General features: G+C 44.6%; 1 protein-coding gene across 1 annotated transcript; it reads left to right on the plus strand.

Moving 5' to 3' along the window:
• Window positions 1–13,579: 13,579 nt before the first annotated feature.
• LOC133931226 (putative leucine-rich repeat receptor-like serine/threonine-protein kinase At2g24130) lies at window positions 13,580–17,441 on the plus strand. Its single transcript, XM_062378064.1, has 2 exons — window positions 13,580–16,452; window positions 16,565–17,441. The coding sequence occupies exons 1-2, from the start codon at window positions 13,764–13,766 to the stop codon at window positions 17,005–17,007; spliced, it is 3,132 nt and encodes a 1,043-aa protein (XP_062234048.1). The 5' UTR covers window positions 13,580–13,763; the 3' UTR covers window positions 17,008–17,441.
• The last annotated feature ends 618 nt before the right edge of the window (window positions 17,442–18,059 follow it).

The raw sequence follows: 18,059 nt of genomic DNA on the forward strand, positions 1-18,059 counted from the left end.
GTGTCTAACCCAGTTGCACCCTTTCCTAGCCGCAGCTTCCTTTAGTGAACCTAATGCCATCTCCGGTGAGATCCCTCCCCTTCCCGGCCGCAGTTGCCTCCGGACCCCGATCCCAACTCTGACGAGCTCGGCGGCGGTGCTGGATGGGTGCCCGATGGTGGATCTCCTTCCCAGTGGCTATGTAGGATGGGAGCCCCGTTGCATATTTCCTTCTCGACTGATGTGCAGGATGGGATCCCGGTGGCAGACTTCCTTCCTGAAGGTGGTGCAGGACAGTGGATCTCCTTCCCAGAGACATCGCACTATTGAAGGCCAATCAAAGGTATCCCCAATCTTGTGTTATTGAGGGTTTGCCATTTTTGTGGATTCATGTTTCTAATGGTTCAATTCCGATTTTGCTCTAAATTTTAACTGTGTTTTTCGCGATCAATCAATAAAATCTACTTGCAACTCACCTGTCGACAATGATTCAGGGATAACCAGTGACTTAGCCATTCAATGATACATGGGCGACCCGACCATGCAGCAGGAGTGCAGGATTGTAGTGCTATTTCGGCATAGTTCTAACTTCTAAGAGAATATGGTGCACAAAAGAAGAAATTGACATGAGGATGTTGGCTAATTTCTAGGAGAACAGGCCGGTGCAAATTGAAGGGCTCTTGTAGCACTGTTTTGATATGTTGAATGTTTTAGCTCCATATTGTAAAGTAACCAAACTAGTGTACTGGCTACTTCATAGTATTGGAAAAGGATCCAGTTAATGAGAACCATGTTTGTTTACCGAAGAAGACCCCATGTTACACATGATTCTCACACAAATAGATGCAACTGAAATATATTACACAAAACTACTAAATGATAAAAATTATACTACTGAAGGAATTCACTATGATTTGGATACCTAAGACATCTACTTCAGTAGTGTTGCAACATCCAATTCATAGAAAAATTGCATCAGTAGTTCATGCTTTTGTGGTTAAGTAGTTCAGTAATTCATTAGTAGTCCATTTGTCTAGGTTTCAATAATTCATCAGTAATCGTCAATTGTTCCAAATCATAGCAATTTTTGAAAATTAGATAAAATGTCTAGCATCCAAGCCATAGCAAATTCATTCAGTATATTCTAGGTCATGTTTTGGTAGGCATCATTCTTCTTTGTGCCATGTTAGTAGTTCATTTTTTCATTGTTCAGTAGTTTCGAGTCATAGCAATTTTCTACACTTAGTATAAATTTTGAGCATCCAAGTCATAGTTAACTTGTTCAGTAGTACTACGTCCAAAGGTTCAGTAGATTTGAGTTGTAGCAATTTATACCGGCAGTCACATCCAAATCATAGCAATTTGTACCGGTAGTTACATGCTTTTAGATATGAGTAGTTAATCCTTCAGCTTCAGTAGTTCAACATTTCATGATTCAATAGTCGAGTTAGGAATTCAAGCAAGCTGCCATGACCTTCGCATTCATAGTTCATCCTTTCATTAAGTGTCCAGTAGTTCATCTTTTCTCGAACGATCCATTATTTCATCCTTTCATTAAGTGTCAATGGTGTCTATTTCAGTATACAACTAAATACTTCCTTCTTCCAGTATTCATAATTCATTATTTCATCATTTTTACTGATTTTCTCAAGAGTATTGTGACATCAAATTTTGAGCTTCAGTAAAAGCCTCTACCCGGGTTCAATACTTCCCATTTTCTAGTTCAATAATCAAATACTCTATGATTTTTAGAGACGAATCCATGGAGCATAGTAGCAGCGGAATGGTGACATGTGGTGCAAGAAGTGTAGCAGATGGAAGCCTTGAATTGAAAACACAAGGCTTGCATAGAGGCAAAATCGACATCGATGTCCAAGATTGCCGATGATTTGTAGCCGTCGAGCCAAAGGAGGCATGCTATATGGGCACCCAAGGGGTGGATCGAGGTGGTGGTAGTGAAGGAGACTCCTATTAATAATGACTTAAAGACAACTTCATCAAACTTTAACCAGTGCCCATGCCATAAAGATCCTATGACAACAATAGATCATGATGGTGGGGGTGATCCGCAGGGCATATCTAGGGCGTAAGAACGAAGAGAATAGGGGGTTGCTGGCCTTCTTGGGAGTAGAGGGAAGGTGCGACGAGCTTGTTGTCCTACTTGGAAGTAGAGGCGTGCCGGTGGCGTGTGGTCCAGAATGGGGAACCTACATCAAAGCAGAAGCACATGAAGGTGACCAGGATAGGGAGCGTGGTCGCATGCATGAAGCGGTTGAGCCTCTTGGGTGCGGGTTTAATTAGTTGGGGACGGTTTGGCGGGGCGCGTCAGGCTATGGGCTCCACGGGGGAGGTTCGATTGGGATGCAAGTGGGTTGGTTCGGTCCGGTTGGGTGGGGATGGGGGTGCATGGTTGGTTGGGTTCGGTTTAGGTGTAGAATAGTATTATACACCTTAGGTGTAGTGTGTGTGTGTGTATATATATATACGGTAAGTCTATTTTGCACCTAGGCATAGATAGAGCTGCCAGTGCGCCGAGGCACCCGATCGAGCCCTCCCCGACCGCACCATCCCCTACCATGTCCCTTCGATTTCGCGCGCCATCCCTGACCCAACCCCACCTTGCTCCCGCGCGCAGAGCCAGTGACCGACTCCTGATCTAGCTTCCTCCTCGTAGCTCCCTACAAAAATCATGGACCAGATGCCTTGATCCTGATCCCCCAACAAACCTGCCCGTGGTCCTCCAGACAGGTTCGTCGCAGAGTGGCGACTTCACCCCGGTGGCCACCAGAATCCACCGAATTCGACGCCATCCCGTCACAACTATGGTGCCATGACCTTGAACCGTGGTGGGTTTCATGACTCTGTCTGCGCCAACACTATCAAGTCTGCATGATTTGATCGATTTCGGGGGCTTTGCGCCAAATCCATCACCTATCGCAACTACTACAACAACGACGACCACGTATCCAGCAAGATCAACAACAACTTCCTCTATTCTTATCACATCGGTACCGCCTCCATGTCCTTGCCTCCCAGTCTTGGATCCTTTGTTTCAAAAATCGCTAATGACGCCCCCAATTGTAATTTCTCCAAGCGCCATGGTGACACCTAAAGTGGATAAGAGATACGTCCATGCAAGTCCCCGGTTGCGATCTCTTATGCTTTGTAGTTACTATTGCTATACTCACTAGTTGCAATTGATTACAAGGTCCCCCGTGGTGTGTTAAGATTGCGTGCATATGGTAGTTTCGATTTATTACTCTTGTTGCCTACAAATTTTGATCAATTGCGATTACTGTACTTGCTGGTTGCTGTTTCGAACACACCCTGGTTGCGATTGCTATAACATGAACAATGCATGTTGATTACACCCAAGTTATGATCTACTATTTCACCCAGTTACGATTAGGGGAGTATGTCAGTTTTTTCTATCTAGACCATGAAAATGAACTATAATTGTGTTTCTATATGAATTACGCTAAATCCTATTATCTGGTTATGACTCTTGATTACTAAGCCTTGTGTGAATCTAGGACTCATTGGTGTTGGATGATTCGTGCCGAAAGAGGGACTAAGATTTGATGATCCAAAAGAAGCATACAACTTCTACTATGACTATGCAATCCTGGCTGGGTTTAATGTCTGTAAGTATCAGACACAGGCTCAAGTATGCTTTTATGTATGTAGCAGGCAAGGACATTATGGTACCCAAGAAAGTGAAGATTATGAAAAAGATGAGGACCGTCAAACTGAAAAGACATCAATGCAATGTGGTTGCAAAGCTGAGGTAAAAGTGAAGCTGAACAAAAAGGAACAATTCTGGTATACAAACCATGTTGTGCTGGAACACAACCATCCACTATTCCTCTCGTTGTGGATGACACGCTATATGCATGCACATAAGAGGAAAGACCCTGCACTATTGAACCTAATGAATATCATGGTGCGGAACTAAGTGCAGCACCAGACAACAATGAATGTGATGTCAGAATTATAGTGAGGTCGTCAAAACTAGCTATTTACTGAGAGGGATCTAAAGAACAGGTAGTTTGCTACAAATTACTCCTGCATCATATATGTGGTTACTGTCCTGGACATATGCTTGTCATCATATTTGAGATTTCTTGTTTAATAGTTACCATTACAACTGATTACATGTTAATGTCATATTACTATTCTGATTAACTGATTACAAGTTATTGTCATATTACTGTTTTGATTATTGATATGAAAAACCATGATTATCATTGTAGTTGCAATTTCATCTGAACACCAGTTACAACTATGATGTATTTGCAGTGCTAACACTTGACTTTTTGCAACCAACAACAAAGTAGAGTTCCTCGGTGAAGGTGCATCTAACCTATGAGTGTAGTTTTGATAATTAATGATAATACCTACGGACCAACAATTGTGTTGAGAATTGTTAGTAGGTTATTTCCATAGGTAATGCATGATGGATTGAGCATGGATTCATTGAGGAATGTAATGTGATCAAGAGAAATGCATCAAGATGAATGAGCTTTAGGTAATGCGCGGGTAAGTTGTGATAATACCTATGGACTAACAATTATGTTGAGAATTATTTGTAGGATATTGATGAGCAATGTTGGCTTGATCTTCCGATAGGTAGCGATAAGTCGGTGGGTGAAGAACTCGACGTTGATGATCCAAAGGCTTCGACCCGAACAGATCGTCTCCCTTGCAATCACTACACCACAGCTCCGATGGTTATCAACCGTGTCACGCGGTTGACCTCGCCAAGAAGGCTCAATCCCTGCAAGCATACCGAGAACACAAGCAAGAACGTAGAAGATGCAATCTGAAATATTGCAAATTGAATTCAAGCACTTGAAGTCGGGGTTCCACAAACACTTACGGCGGCCTAGTCGGTTCGGAACAAGAGCGAAAATCTCACAACTGTGTGTAGATCAATATCTAAGCAAAACCTAACTCTAATTAGGGCGGCGGCTACTGTATATAAAAGACTAGGGTCGGCCAAGGACCCCTGGACGCGTCCCTAATGGACTCCAACACGATACACGGCACAACGGCCCAAAAGATGGTGGCGCAGCACCCTGACAGATTCTGGACGTCCACTTGTTTCGACGATTCCCGTTGACTCAGAAAGAATTTGGACATGGGACCAGTCCCGTTGGAAAGCTTATCTCCTTAGCTTTCCAACCATGTGTAGAACGTCGAAAACGGAGTCCGTATGCGTCCTGGGCGACGATTTTAGTGCAGGCTGGTCCTGGACTCCGAAACGGACTCGAACTTGATTGGACCTCCACCTTGGCTTGGGCGTCCTTGCTGTTCTTCTCCCGTGTTCCTAAGTAACAATACATCACAATTATTCAGTAGCATCCCATCCTCATCAAAATATAAAGGAACACTAAGGAACGAGCTCACCTCATGATTTAGTTGACGTGCACGAGCTCGTGTTAATGGACCTATTGTTGGAGGAATACTCGGTGTGTGTGTATCCGAAAGAGTGATGTCCTCATCAGATATTCCATAGGAGATGCATAAGTGATAAAGTATGAATTAGTTGAGGAATACCATGAGATTAAAAGATATGCATGGAGTTCAATGGGCTTTAAGTGATGCTCATGTGAAGAAGAAGAAGCTAGAGAGGAAGAGATCTCGAAGTTTGAGGATGGTCTTAAGAATATTGACAATAAGCATGAAGATCAAAGTTATTTGTGAAGATAAAGTAATTGAAGGAGCAAGTAACTGAAGTTATGAAATTATCAATTGAGTTTTATGGACTAACCCATGTGCTATTTGCTTGAGAGTAAGTTGGGGTTATGTTCCATATGAAGGCAAATATTGAATTGAGATATTCAATGTGCCGAGTTGGAAGAGAAAGATCGAGACAAGCTTAGTGAACAACTTGTGTGCTTGATGCTTGTAGTTCATGCCTTGGTGGTGAACCGGATGAAGATGATGTGAAAAGACAAATCTTCCAAACTTGACGTATGGAAGCAATCAAGTGAACTTCATCAAGCTTGATCAAGAGAGGATTGAGATGGGAAGAGTTGATGACAAGCCTAGAAGAAGCATCGAGACTCGGATGATGTGTTCATCAAGTCTGGCAGGATGGCTAGATCAAGGCAAAGTTATAAAATGTAGGGCATTTTCTTTTGCCAGTCAATGATGATTAGAGAAAAAATGATCGGATTGATAGGATAAATGTCATACTATTAAGAGGGGTCTTGACAATTGCTTGAGTTTTACCATGTGTTGATAAGCTCAATCTTGCATGTGAATACTCTCTTTGGTAGGATGCTATAGTTTGCAAAGGTGGTTTGCAAGTTGATATAGTGAATGCATTAACCCTTAGTCGCATGGAACCTTTAGGTTGCAAATTTGTTTTGCAAAAGTTTAAGGTTCATGTAGTTTTCATTATGGTGGATCTTTGGACTATGTTTTAGATTTGATCTAATGTGTTTGAGATTAAGAAATCAGTTGGGATGTGTAGTCCTGTGAATAAGCTTTTCGTAGAGTGTTTGTTGTGCTGGTCAAGGAGTGGCGGTCTGACCGGAAAAAACTGGTCTAACCGCTAGGGTGATGGTCTGACCGCCAAGGTGGGCAGTCAGACTCCTGGAACTTGCAGAGAACTTTCATCTCTCTGGAATGGGTGGCGGTTTGACTGCCAAGGTGGCCAGTCTGACAGCTAGATGTTGCCAATTTGACCACTAGAGAACATAGTGTTTTGGACCTCTGTTCGAGGCTCGCGGCCTGACTACTAAGAGGGCTGATCTGATCGGTAGAGGCCTAAAAAGTCAGTAACGGCTAGTTTTAGAGCCGTTTGTCTAGTGGCGGTCTGACTGCCAGTTGTATTGCGGTCTGATCACTAGATGCGCAGAGAAGTTAGACTTTGGGTAACGGCTACATTTCGGGTTGTGACCTATAAATACCCCGTGTCCAATGGCTTGGGAAAGAGCTGCTGCCCCCATTTAGCATACTTGAGCTAAGAAAAGTTCTCCCCACACATTTGTGCATGTGTTGCCCATAGAGAGGGTTGTGAGGCAAGAATCAAGTGCATTTGCATTAGTGATTGAGCTTTAGGAATTTGGTGAGACTTGGGTTCGTCTTGGCTTGTCACTCTTGGAGGTTGCCACCTCCTAGACGGCTTGGAGGTGGTTGCGCTGTTGAGCCATTCAAAGAACCTTGTGAAGGAGCCACGATGGTGATTGTGAGAGGCTTTGTGCATGTCTTGCCGGAGAGGTAAAATGTAACTCTAGTGAAATCGAGGTAGTGAGTGGTTCATTGGATTAATCGGCTCAAGATCAAATTGCTTGTGGAGTGCCTCTTCTCGTGGTGAGAATTGCATACTTAATAGAGGAGCGGTTAAAGGATTCAACCCACCTCAATATGGATTAGGGGTGATCGGCAAATTACCGATACCACGAGATAAACTTCGGGTGTCATCTCCCGTGCTATTTACTTCTATGTTGTGATATATACTTCCATTCAATTTACCTTATGCAATTTATATTCCTAGAATCATAATTGCTTACATGTCACTCTATGTTATAAACATTGATATAGACATAGAATTTGTCACTTTGTTGAGATATAGAGTTTGGAGGTTTTATATGTATTGTAACTGATCATTTTAATTCCGCATCTTTATCGGTTAAATTGATAGATAGTTTTTAGAACCACCTATTCACCCCCTTCTAGTCGGCCTCCTCGGTCCTACACTCGGGCAAGAAAGAGAAGACGATATCCCAAAGCTCATTGCCTTCTTCAACGAATGCAAAACAAATAATGAGTATTTCTATTGGGATGTAATGATTCACCCCAAGACTGAAGTCATTCAGAACATCTTCTGGAGCCACGCAAGCCAAAGGGAGAATGCAAAGATTTTGGGGATGCCATCACATTTGACACGACGCACAGAACAAACAACAAAAACATGCCGCTGACATTGTTTGTCGGATCAAACCATCAGCTACAAAATATTATCTTCGGTCAAGCGCTCATACATGATGAGTCATCAGATTCTTTTGTTTGGTTCTTCACAACATTCAGGAACTGCATGCATGGACATCAACCCCATGTGTTGCTAACAGGTGCATTCCCATCTCCCCCCTACTATGTGATTAAGATTCCTCATGCCAGAGTTGCAACTCTGATTACAACAAAATGCTATTTTGTAGATGAGGATCCTACGATGAAATTATCAATACCAAAGGTTTTTGACAAGACACAACATAGGTATTGCAGGTTTCATGTGCTAAGGCCTTGGCAAAATGACCTCGACAAGCTATACATTGTGCACAAAGGTCTAAGAGAGAAGGTTGAAGGTCTATTCAACTTCCCGCTATCACCAACTGAATTTGAACCAGCATGGTAGAAACAATGCAGGAGTACGCCATAACTGAATACCCAGCAATCAAATCATTGTGGGAGAAGAGGAAGATGTGGATTACAATATACTTCAAGGGTCTCTACTGCGAGAGAATGACGTCCACACAAAGGAGCGAAAGCACCAACAGAGTACTAAAGGATAGATTTGTGAACAAAACAATATTGCTGCACATGTTTGCCAAAAAGATGCCTGAAGCCATTCAACTTGTGGACCACATGGAAGCAGGGGAGACCCACTACTCACAGGTAATAAAAATAAGTTCTTTTACATGTTACTGCTAACACATATGGATTACTACTCCACTAGTGCCCGAGTCACTAGTGGGTTTCCACTAGTGGGTTTCCACTAGTGTTTTATGTATACTAGTTACTTCTCAACATGTAGGGTAGTTACTTCTCATATTCAAATGTTTGTTGTGATATCATCTACAACAAATTTTCCACTAGTGTAACATCTGATCGCAATCTAACTTTTTTTTTTTGAAAAAAATAGGCAGAAAATATCAGGCCTTGCCTAGCGCCGTATGATGAGCAATTAAACTAGGTGTACACTAGGAAGGTATACCAAGAGTACAGGAGAACATAGATAAAAACACAACATCCCATATGGATGTTGATCCTGAAAAGGAGAACGAGTACCTCATCAAGCATGCAAAAGGGAAATGTGACTTCTCTTGGTCACATCACGTGTTCAAGGTGCACGCAGATGTGAGAGTAGGCGAACTCAGGTATGAGTGCAAACAGTGGGAACACACAGGTGAGCTTACTAATCATATTTTCTCACGCATTAGTACACAAGTTAGCATTAGTATGCAAGTTAGTTACTTACCAGATATAATCTCAGTTATTACTCTGCAGTCATACTGGTTACTATCAACAATTGCTTAAGAGATAGTGCTCAGTTACTATTATGCAATTACACTTGTTAATACCCATAGTTACCTGCCAGATAGTATTTTCAGTTACTACTGAATACACATACTGGTTACTACTTGCAATGCTTGTCTATTCTGCATGCATATACTAAAGGTCTTCACACAGCTCTAGCTCAAAGAGATACCTGCTAAATACATACTGAAGAGGTACACTAGGGATGCAAGGTCAAAGTTGAATGGGATAGGCATGATGTGGTCCAGGTTGGCCCTAAAGGTAATACAGACAAAATGCGGTTGACAAAGCTGATACCGGTGGTTATGGGTTTTTGCTAGGTTAGGGAGCAAGTCTGAATACACATTTGAAGAGATAATGAAAGGAGTTAAAAGGCTCAGGACGATCGTCGAGACTATACCACATGACGAAGCACAACCAACTGCAGAGGATGAGCAATGTGTAGACTTGTTCCCTGCAGCAGAAATAGCAATGTCTGCAACTGCACCACTAGTGTAGAAAACTAAAGGAAGAAACCTTGGCAAGCAAGGCAAGGCAAGCCAAGAACCTTTGCAGCATCGTACAAGCACATATAAAAGGAAATCCACAGATGAATCACAATCAACTAGAGTTGTAATGTGTCACCATTGTGGATTGCAAGGGCACTACCAAACTACATGTGAATTAAATCCAAATCGAAGTTGAGCTGTAGAAAATTAGCGCATTGGGAGGGGAGGCAAAGCTCGTGGCGGCACAAGGAAGAGAGGAAGGCCAAGTGTAAATCGAGAGCTCGAAGATTAGTTTTGAAATGCTAGTGAGAACGAGGACGAAGATGTTTGTCGCATTGGCAGTGAAGGCAAAAAGCTCGCCGTGACACAAGAAAGTGAGGAAGGTCAAGAGTAAACTGAGAGCTCAAAGATAAGTTTGAAAATGCTAGTGAGAACGAGGAAGAAGATGAAATGTCATAGGACGAAAGCCATAAGCCAAGATGATTAGGAGCTTAGTGAAAAAAAGTCAGATCGTAAGTTATACACTGTTGCGACAAAAGCATTATGTTAGTTACTATCATCATAATTTATGGATTATTGGTTCTATTTATTCTTTCATGTTTCAGTTGCAACATAACTTGTAGAATTATAACTGGTACATAGTACTGGGAGTTACCATTGCATGACTACTTCAATTACCATTGTGGGGGCATGCGCATTACGATCATGTGTTATACTGCTAAGTTGCTATTAAGAGTTAAATCAGTTGCTACCAACACAGTATACTAGTTACGTTCAAATAGCCGACTTTGAAGCATTACCCAATTGCTGTGCAGAGTGAGACCAGTTACTACCGGGATAGTACACCGGTTACATCAAAACATTCGGAATTTTGAAACATGCAAGGCAGGGTAGTTACAATATGCAAAGGCAAAGCAGTTACAATATGCAAGGCAGTGTAGTTACAACAAAGCAAATGACTCGAGTTTCAACTAGCACACAACATAGTTTCAATCTGAAATGAAACACAGTAACAACATAATAGTAGCACGTACGTTGTCCAATACAAAAGACTAGTTATAATCATAAGGTCCATCTTATACTAATATCTTGAAGCCTTTTGCTTTCTGACTAGAACATGTATAGTAGTCCAGCGCTCAAGCATGGTCTCAAGTTAAAACCCCACAAGGATAATAAAATTCATAAGGCAGCAGTCTTTCTTGATCGCAACTGCATTGCCAATATGTCGATCGCTTTCTGAATTCTGATATAGCCAAGTTGACAAAAAACTAAATCAAGTAGGCGTGCAAATTAAAAAGCCTAATTGATCTCCATGACAAGAACACGGAAGTTCCTGCCAAATCTCGAACAACATTAAACTAGTACAATGTTAGTGGTGAAGAGAGCACGCACGGTCATCAGATGCATCGAACAGTGCCGACTGCGTTAGTGAATGGCAGAGCTCCTGCCCCAGTTTCAGGAAAAATATTCGTCTTTGATCGTGAGCAAACCTAACTCAAGAGCATTTTCTCTTCTTACGGCTATTGGAGTCCGACATGTTTGCAACACAGATTAATCGAGTGCCTTCTCCAAAGCAGAATTAACAACTCAAAGAATTAACACTAGTTAGTTCTTAGTAGGCGACTCCCAACCATGCATTCAATAAACTAATTCATGGTGGCAAGAGACGATCGACCAAATAAGATTATGGAACGATATCTGGCTGAGAAATTCATCTTTGAGCAATAAATATCTGATATAATTGCCAACATGTTAGGATCTTACCTACCGAATATCTCACTCTTGCGGGATCTGATTGCCAACATGTTATATGCTATCAATTTATCTTGTCAACATCAATCTAACACAAGAATCCAACAAATTTTATTGGAATTCAAACAAATTAGATAAATTCTCAATTAATTCACTTTATAGGGCACTTATTCATAGTGATGCACATAGAAGGACGGTCAACTTTGGAAACTAAAAGTACCTTTAAAAAATAAAAGTGTCCCTATGGTACCTAGGTAAAGGCATGCTACAAATAGAATATAATCTAATTAAAAGACAATGACAATGTAGTCATAAATGTTATTTTTTTACAATAATTAGATGATTAAGTATCTCTTCTGATTGTCATTTTGCAAGATCTATATGGTTTATCATTCAAATAGCTTCGAGCCTTGACCCACCGCGTAGCATTTCAAATATATTTAGAAACTGGCCTTGTGATCTTAGTAAATAATAAAAAATCAAAATAATGGTAGAAACGTAAGTTTTTTGTTAGTTACTATAGCTATGTAAAAATAATTTGTCTTTAATAAGAGAAAAATTAACTCTTCTTTATAGGATATCTATACATGTATGCGACAACTCTATTCGTGGGTTGTACTGCAACAAAAGGAGCATCAGCATATGGTGGCATCGGCATGCACTCTTCTGGAGCGGGTAGTCAAGGATATCTTTACCTGGTTTAGATGTCATTCTAGAATTCGGATGGATGCTCCACCATAGTTCACGGTTTCCATAGTTTTCTGTACCTACCTTATGTTTCTTATTACTACATTTGGTTTTTGCTTCTCTCCTTATTTTGGGTTGTATGCATCCAAAGCTATACAGAAACTGAGAGTAAACTCTAATGTGTTTGTACCATCTTGATATAAAACTAAAAGTCAATAAAACTTCATTTATTAAAAAAAATACGGACAAGCACATAAACTTATCTTCCCAGTGTGATCCATCTAATTTATGCTCAGATCATTTTGTCTTCTGCAAAATCAATTAATGGCACATGCATGAATGCCGGTTCTGATAGCCAGTCGTCCTTTGGGTTTTCTGTGTAGTGATACACATGTGACATATAGTGGTAGAAGGCAATGTTGTGATGGTAGAAATATAGTGTTTTTTATGAGAGAACACAAAGAGAAGCTGTGCCAAAATTTAAGGACCACAAGCTAACCTGTAGCGTTGAAGTTGCCCAAACTAATCGGCATCAAGAACCTGTATGAATGCACTTTAGCCTACGCAACCTTAATTATCAGAGGAGGTTTGACCTACCTCTATATAAGCAGTTTTCTAGATTGCAACAATCTGGAGTGAACAATTAAAATTGTTCTCTCTGTAGGGGAAGAATTTGTGCCACATTTGAACATTGTTTCCTTTTGGAAAACAACGCTAGAAAATCCCTACTATATCTGATCCCCAAAGATAATCTATAGGCCCAGCTTTCGGAACGATGACGGTCCACACCACAACACGCATCTCAGCCACCTAATTACCACACCTTACATAGGTCTACAAGGCTACATCTAGCCAACACAGCTGCTAGTTTATTTTTGAACCGTTATTAGTTAATTTATCAGTATCAAATATGGATCAAATCACAAACCTAGAATAGTTCCAGCGTGGACGCGTGCAAATCTTCGGTGGTCCCACATCCGAGCACGCACTGTGATTTTTGTTTGCACGCACACGACACGTGATTTCACCCACTAATCACCCTATCTAATCCACCGTCATCCCTATCCACATACTAGGGCCTGTTTATTTTTCATTTTGATTATAGATTCTAGCCTAAAAGTAAAAAACAAAAAGAAATAGTTATATTTAAAAACTAATTCTCACAATCTACAAACCAAGTTATATATAAAATCTTACTATCCATAATCTGATAAGGATGAGCTTCTTCACAATTTAAATCATGACAATCCAAAACAAAAAAAAAAATGGGACCTTGATTAGCCATGTACATCCTAATCCCCTCTGATTAGATTCCACAGAAGATCGTATCCATACCACAGGGCCCCACATTTCAGTGAAACACTGGGTGCGGGACCAGTCATGTTCCGCCACATGTCGCAGGGTGCAAAGTCAAAAATTTGGCGCCAATGCGTAACGGCTGCAGCCAAACGGCAGTTAGGCAGGAATGCCTCTTTTCACTCCTTTAAGAGCCCCAGCGGTGTAGCAAACGTTGCTATCTCCAAGCATTCCTGCATTTCCTCCAGTGCCTTGAGACTTGAGCTTTGAGCTCATCCAGCACCTCATGCTTTCATGGAGTTTGCACCAATCTCCGCCATCGTCTTCACCTTCCTTCTCTTCTTCCTCCCCCACGGCCCGGGCCCAACCCTTTCAGCTGGCTGGTCGGATGACCGCTCTGCGCTTCTGTCCTTCAAGTCCGGTGTGTCTAGCGACCCCAAAGGAGCGCTCGCTAGCTGGGGTTCGCCTAATGTGTGCAACTGGACCGGTGTTGCTTGCGACATGGCAACTAGGCGTGTCGTGAAGCTGATTCTAAGAGATCAAAAGCTCTCAGGTGAGATCTCTCCTGCACTCGGCAACCTCTCTCGCCTCAACATACTCAATCTCTCGGAAAACCTCTTCACCGGGAGGGTTCCATTGGAGCTCGGGAACCTCTTTCGCCTCAAATTACTAGACATATCGGCGAATTCATTTGCCGGGAAAGTCCCGCTGGAGCTTGGGAACCTCTCTAGCCTCAATTTCCTTGACCTCTCTGGAAACTTGTTCACTGGAGAAGTGCCGCCGGAGCTCGGCAACCTCTCTCGCCTAAAGCAATTGAGCATTGCTAACAACCGTTTGGAAGGGCCAATTCCTGTCGAGCTCACACGCATTCGGAACCTTATTTACCTCAACCTCGGCGAAAACAACTTGTCCGGGCACATCCCAGAGGCCATCTTTTGCAACTTCTCCAGCTTGCAGTACATTGACCTCTCCTCAAATTCACTCAATGGCAAGATCCCCATCCGAGGAGATTGTATGCTGCCCGACCTGATGTTCTTGGTCTTGTGGTCGAACAACCTCGGCGGCGGCATCCCCCACTCGATATCCAACTCGACTAAGCTCAAATGGCTGCTGTTGGAGTCAAATTTCTTCACCGGTGAGCTGCCGTCCGACATGTTCGGCAACATGAGGGGCCTAGAGCTTCTGTACCTTTCATACAACTACCTAAAAAGTCCCAAGAACAACACCAACCTTGAGCCTTTCTTTGCCTCCCTAGCAAACTGCACCAATTTGAGGGAGCTCGGGATCGCCGGAAACGAGATAGCCGGGACGATCCCGCCGCTTGTAGGTCGCCTCTCCGCTGGCCTCAAGCAGCTCCACCTGGAGTACAACAAAATCTTCGGTCCGATCCCGGCGAATCTCTCGGACCTTGCTAATCTAACCGTCCTGAACCTGTCCCACAACCTATTCAACGGCTCCATCCCGCCGGGAATCGCCGGTATGCAGCGGCTCGAGCAGGTGTACCTTTCCAACAACTTGCTCTCCGGCGAGGTCCCTCCATCCCTCGGTGCGATGCCACAGCTGGGACTCATCGACCTCTCGCACAACCGGCTCACCGGCGCAATCCCGGCCACGCTCTCCAACCTCACGCAGCTGCGCGTGCTTGTGCTGCGTCACAACCGTCTCTCAGGCGCCATACCTCCAAGCCTTGTCCACTGCGTGAACCTGCAAAATTTTGATCTCTCACACAATGCGTTACAGGGCAAGATTCCGGCAGAGTTGTCGGAGCTGAGTAGCTTGCTCTACCTGAACCTCTCCGGCAACCAACTGGAAGGGCCGATCCCGGCGACCATAAGCAAGATGGTGATGCTGCAGGTGCTCAACTTGTCATCGAACAGTTTGTCCGGTACGATCCCGTCGCAGCTCGGCAGCTGCGTCGCGCTCGAGTACCTCAACGTCTCAGGCAACGCGCTGGAAGGTGGCCTGCCAGAAACCATCGGAGCCCTGCCGTTCTTGCAAGTTCTTGACGTGTCGTACAATAGTCTGACGGGGGCGTTGCCGGTGTCCTTGGAGACGGCGGCGTCGTTGCGGCGTGTCAACTTCTCCTACAACAGCTTCTCTGGGGAGGTGCCGGGTACCGGTGCCTTCGCGAGCTTCCCGGCGGACGCGTTCCTCGGCGACACTGGCCTTTGTGGGTCCGTGGCCGGCTTGGCTCGGTGCGGCGGCGCAAGGCATAGCGTACTTCGTGAACGGCGCGTGGTGTTGCCCGTGGTGATCACGGTCATCGGTTTCACGTTGGCTATTGTCGGCGTCGTCGCGTGCCGTACGGAGGCGAGAGCGGACGTGAGGCGAGACGCGCGCCGCTCGATGCTGCTGACCGACGCCGATGAGGCGACGGAGAGGGACCACCCGAGAGTGTCGCACCGGGAGCTCTCCGAGGCGACGCGCGGCTTCGAGCAGTCGAGCCTCATCGGCGCGGGGCGTTTCGGGCGCGTCTACGAGGGGACGCTTCGTGATGGCACGCGTGTCGCCGTCAAGGTCCTCGACCCGAAGAGCGGCGGAGAGGTCTCTCGGAGCTTCAAGCGGGAGTGTCAGGTGCTGCGGCGGACGCGCCACCGGAACCTGGTGCGCGTGGTCACCGCGTGCAGCCAGCCGGACTTCCACGCGCTCGTGCTCCCGCTGATGCCCAACGGCAGCCTCGAGAGCCGTCTCTACCCGCACGACGGCCGTCCTGGCCGCGGCCTCGACTTAGCACAGCTGGTGTCCATCGCCGGCGACGTCGCCGAGGGGCTCGCCTACCTGCACCACTACGCGCCGGTCCGCGTCGTGCACTGTGACCTGAAGCCAAGCAACGTCCTCCTCGACGACGACATGACGGCCGTCGTGGCGGACTTTGGCATCGCGCAGCTGCTCAAGGACGTCGGCGACAGTGACTTCGGCTCAGATGATCGGTGCAACTCCATAACCGGACTGTTACAAGGTTCAGTCGGCTACATCGCACCAGGTAGGAAGTTTCATCGATCTGCACATCATTTTACACTCAGCTAAGTTTAATAATTTAAACCGTTCCAACTTTGCTTAACATTTTTCTTGTGGTCTGTTCTTGCATGGTTCAGAGTACGGACTAGGAGGCCACCCTTCGACGCAAGGCGACGTGTACAGCTTCGGCGTGATGCTTCTCGAGCTGATCACCGGGAAGAGGCCAACCGACGTGATCTTCCATGAGGGGCTCACGCTGCACGACTGGATCAAGCGGCACTACCCACACGACGTCGGCGCGATCGTCGCGCGGTCGTGGCTGACGGACGCGGCGTCGGCGGTGGCGGACGAGAGGCTCATGGCGGACATCATGGTCGAGCTGATCGACCTCGGGCTCGTGTGCACGCAGCACTCGCCGACGGCGCGGCCGACCATGGTGGAGGTGTGCTACCAGATCACCCTCCTCAAGGAGGACCTTGCCAAGAACCGGGGCGCGGCAGTCTTTACGGCAAGGGCGGCGGCATCGGTGACGATGACGGCTAGCGAGCGATCATGCTCTACCTCGGATTCGTCTTTCTGACGTTTAATCGCGCTTGAAAAAATTCGGGATACAAGTTGCATGCACTGCACATTTTGTCGTTACACATATCAACTTTAGTAAAGAAGCTCTTTTACAGTACCCTCAAATGAAAATGTGCCCTTTGTCTGTTTCGATCTAATGGTTTAGATTAGTAAAGATTACAATCTACTCTTGTTGTTTTACATGAGAGTAGATTTCTCTTAGGGGCAAGATAGGGAACTAGAGACATGTACAAGGTGAATATGATTAGTTGCGTAATTTTCGCTGGACCCTCGTCTGACTTTTACGCTAGCCGCCACGGAGCCGAAGCCCGAGAAGACCATCGTGGTCGCCAAGGAGGAAGGCATCAATGTTAGAAATAATAGTATTTTTAGATTTACTTTAACTCAATTCTTAATATAACATGAATATAAATAGATTCAGCTAATCAATTATCGACTAGATCGAATGAGTCTCGACAAGATTCAAATAGAATCGACTAAAATTCGACCAACCTCAATCAGCCTCGACTAAATACTTGAGAAGTATCTTAACTAGCTCAATCAAGAAATATATTGATTAAAACACTTGAGTAGCATATTGACTAGTTCACTCGATTAAACACTCGAGTAAGATTGTAGTGTCGTACCTAATGGTGACGTGGGATACAGAAGCCCCTGTGGTGTCAATGCAGTAGACGATGACGAAGATGAAGTAGTCGAAGTTGATCTCGATGTAGCAAATGGTGACAACAGTGACAATGTAGATGAAGTAACACACGATGATGTAGAGGAAGCAGATCATGAGTAGTCACAACGAGCGCCTCCCAAAAATCTTATTCGCCCTCTCCCGGTGCAGGATCCCAAGAGCGACGGGTTCCGGAGACCTGCTCTCCCGTTCGTCGGTGTACGCCGGCACAGCGGGATAGAGTATTCTACGTGTGACGGCGCAGCAAAGAGAAATTGGTAAAACCCTAATTACGAATATGCAACTTACGTTTCTCTTTTGTATAGTGGCTAGCAGATATATATAGAGGGAGAGTAGCGCGATTGAGGCACATCACGATCGGAGTC

This window comes from Phragmites australis, chromosome 10 (genome assembly GCF_958298935.1).
Source record: "Phragmites australis chromosome 10, lpPhrAust1.1, whole genome shotgun sequence".
Taxonomy (NCBI): domain Eukaryota; kingdom Viridiplantae; phylum Streptophyta; class Magnoliopsida; order Poales; family Poaceae; genus Phragmites; species Phragmites australis.

Excerpts from the sequence above, each read along its gene's own strand:
- LOC133931226 (XM_062378064.1), top strand. The coding sequence starts at position 13,764 with ATGGAGTTTGCACCAATCTCCGCCATCGTCTTCACCTTCCTTCTCTTC. Across the intron at positions 16,453-16,564 it reads AGTCGGCTACATCGCACCAG|AGTACGGACTAGGAGGCCAC; the intron begins GTAGGAAGTTTC and ends TGCATGGTTCAG.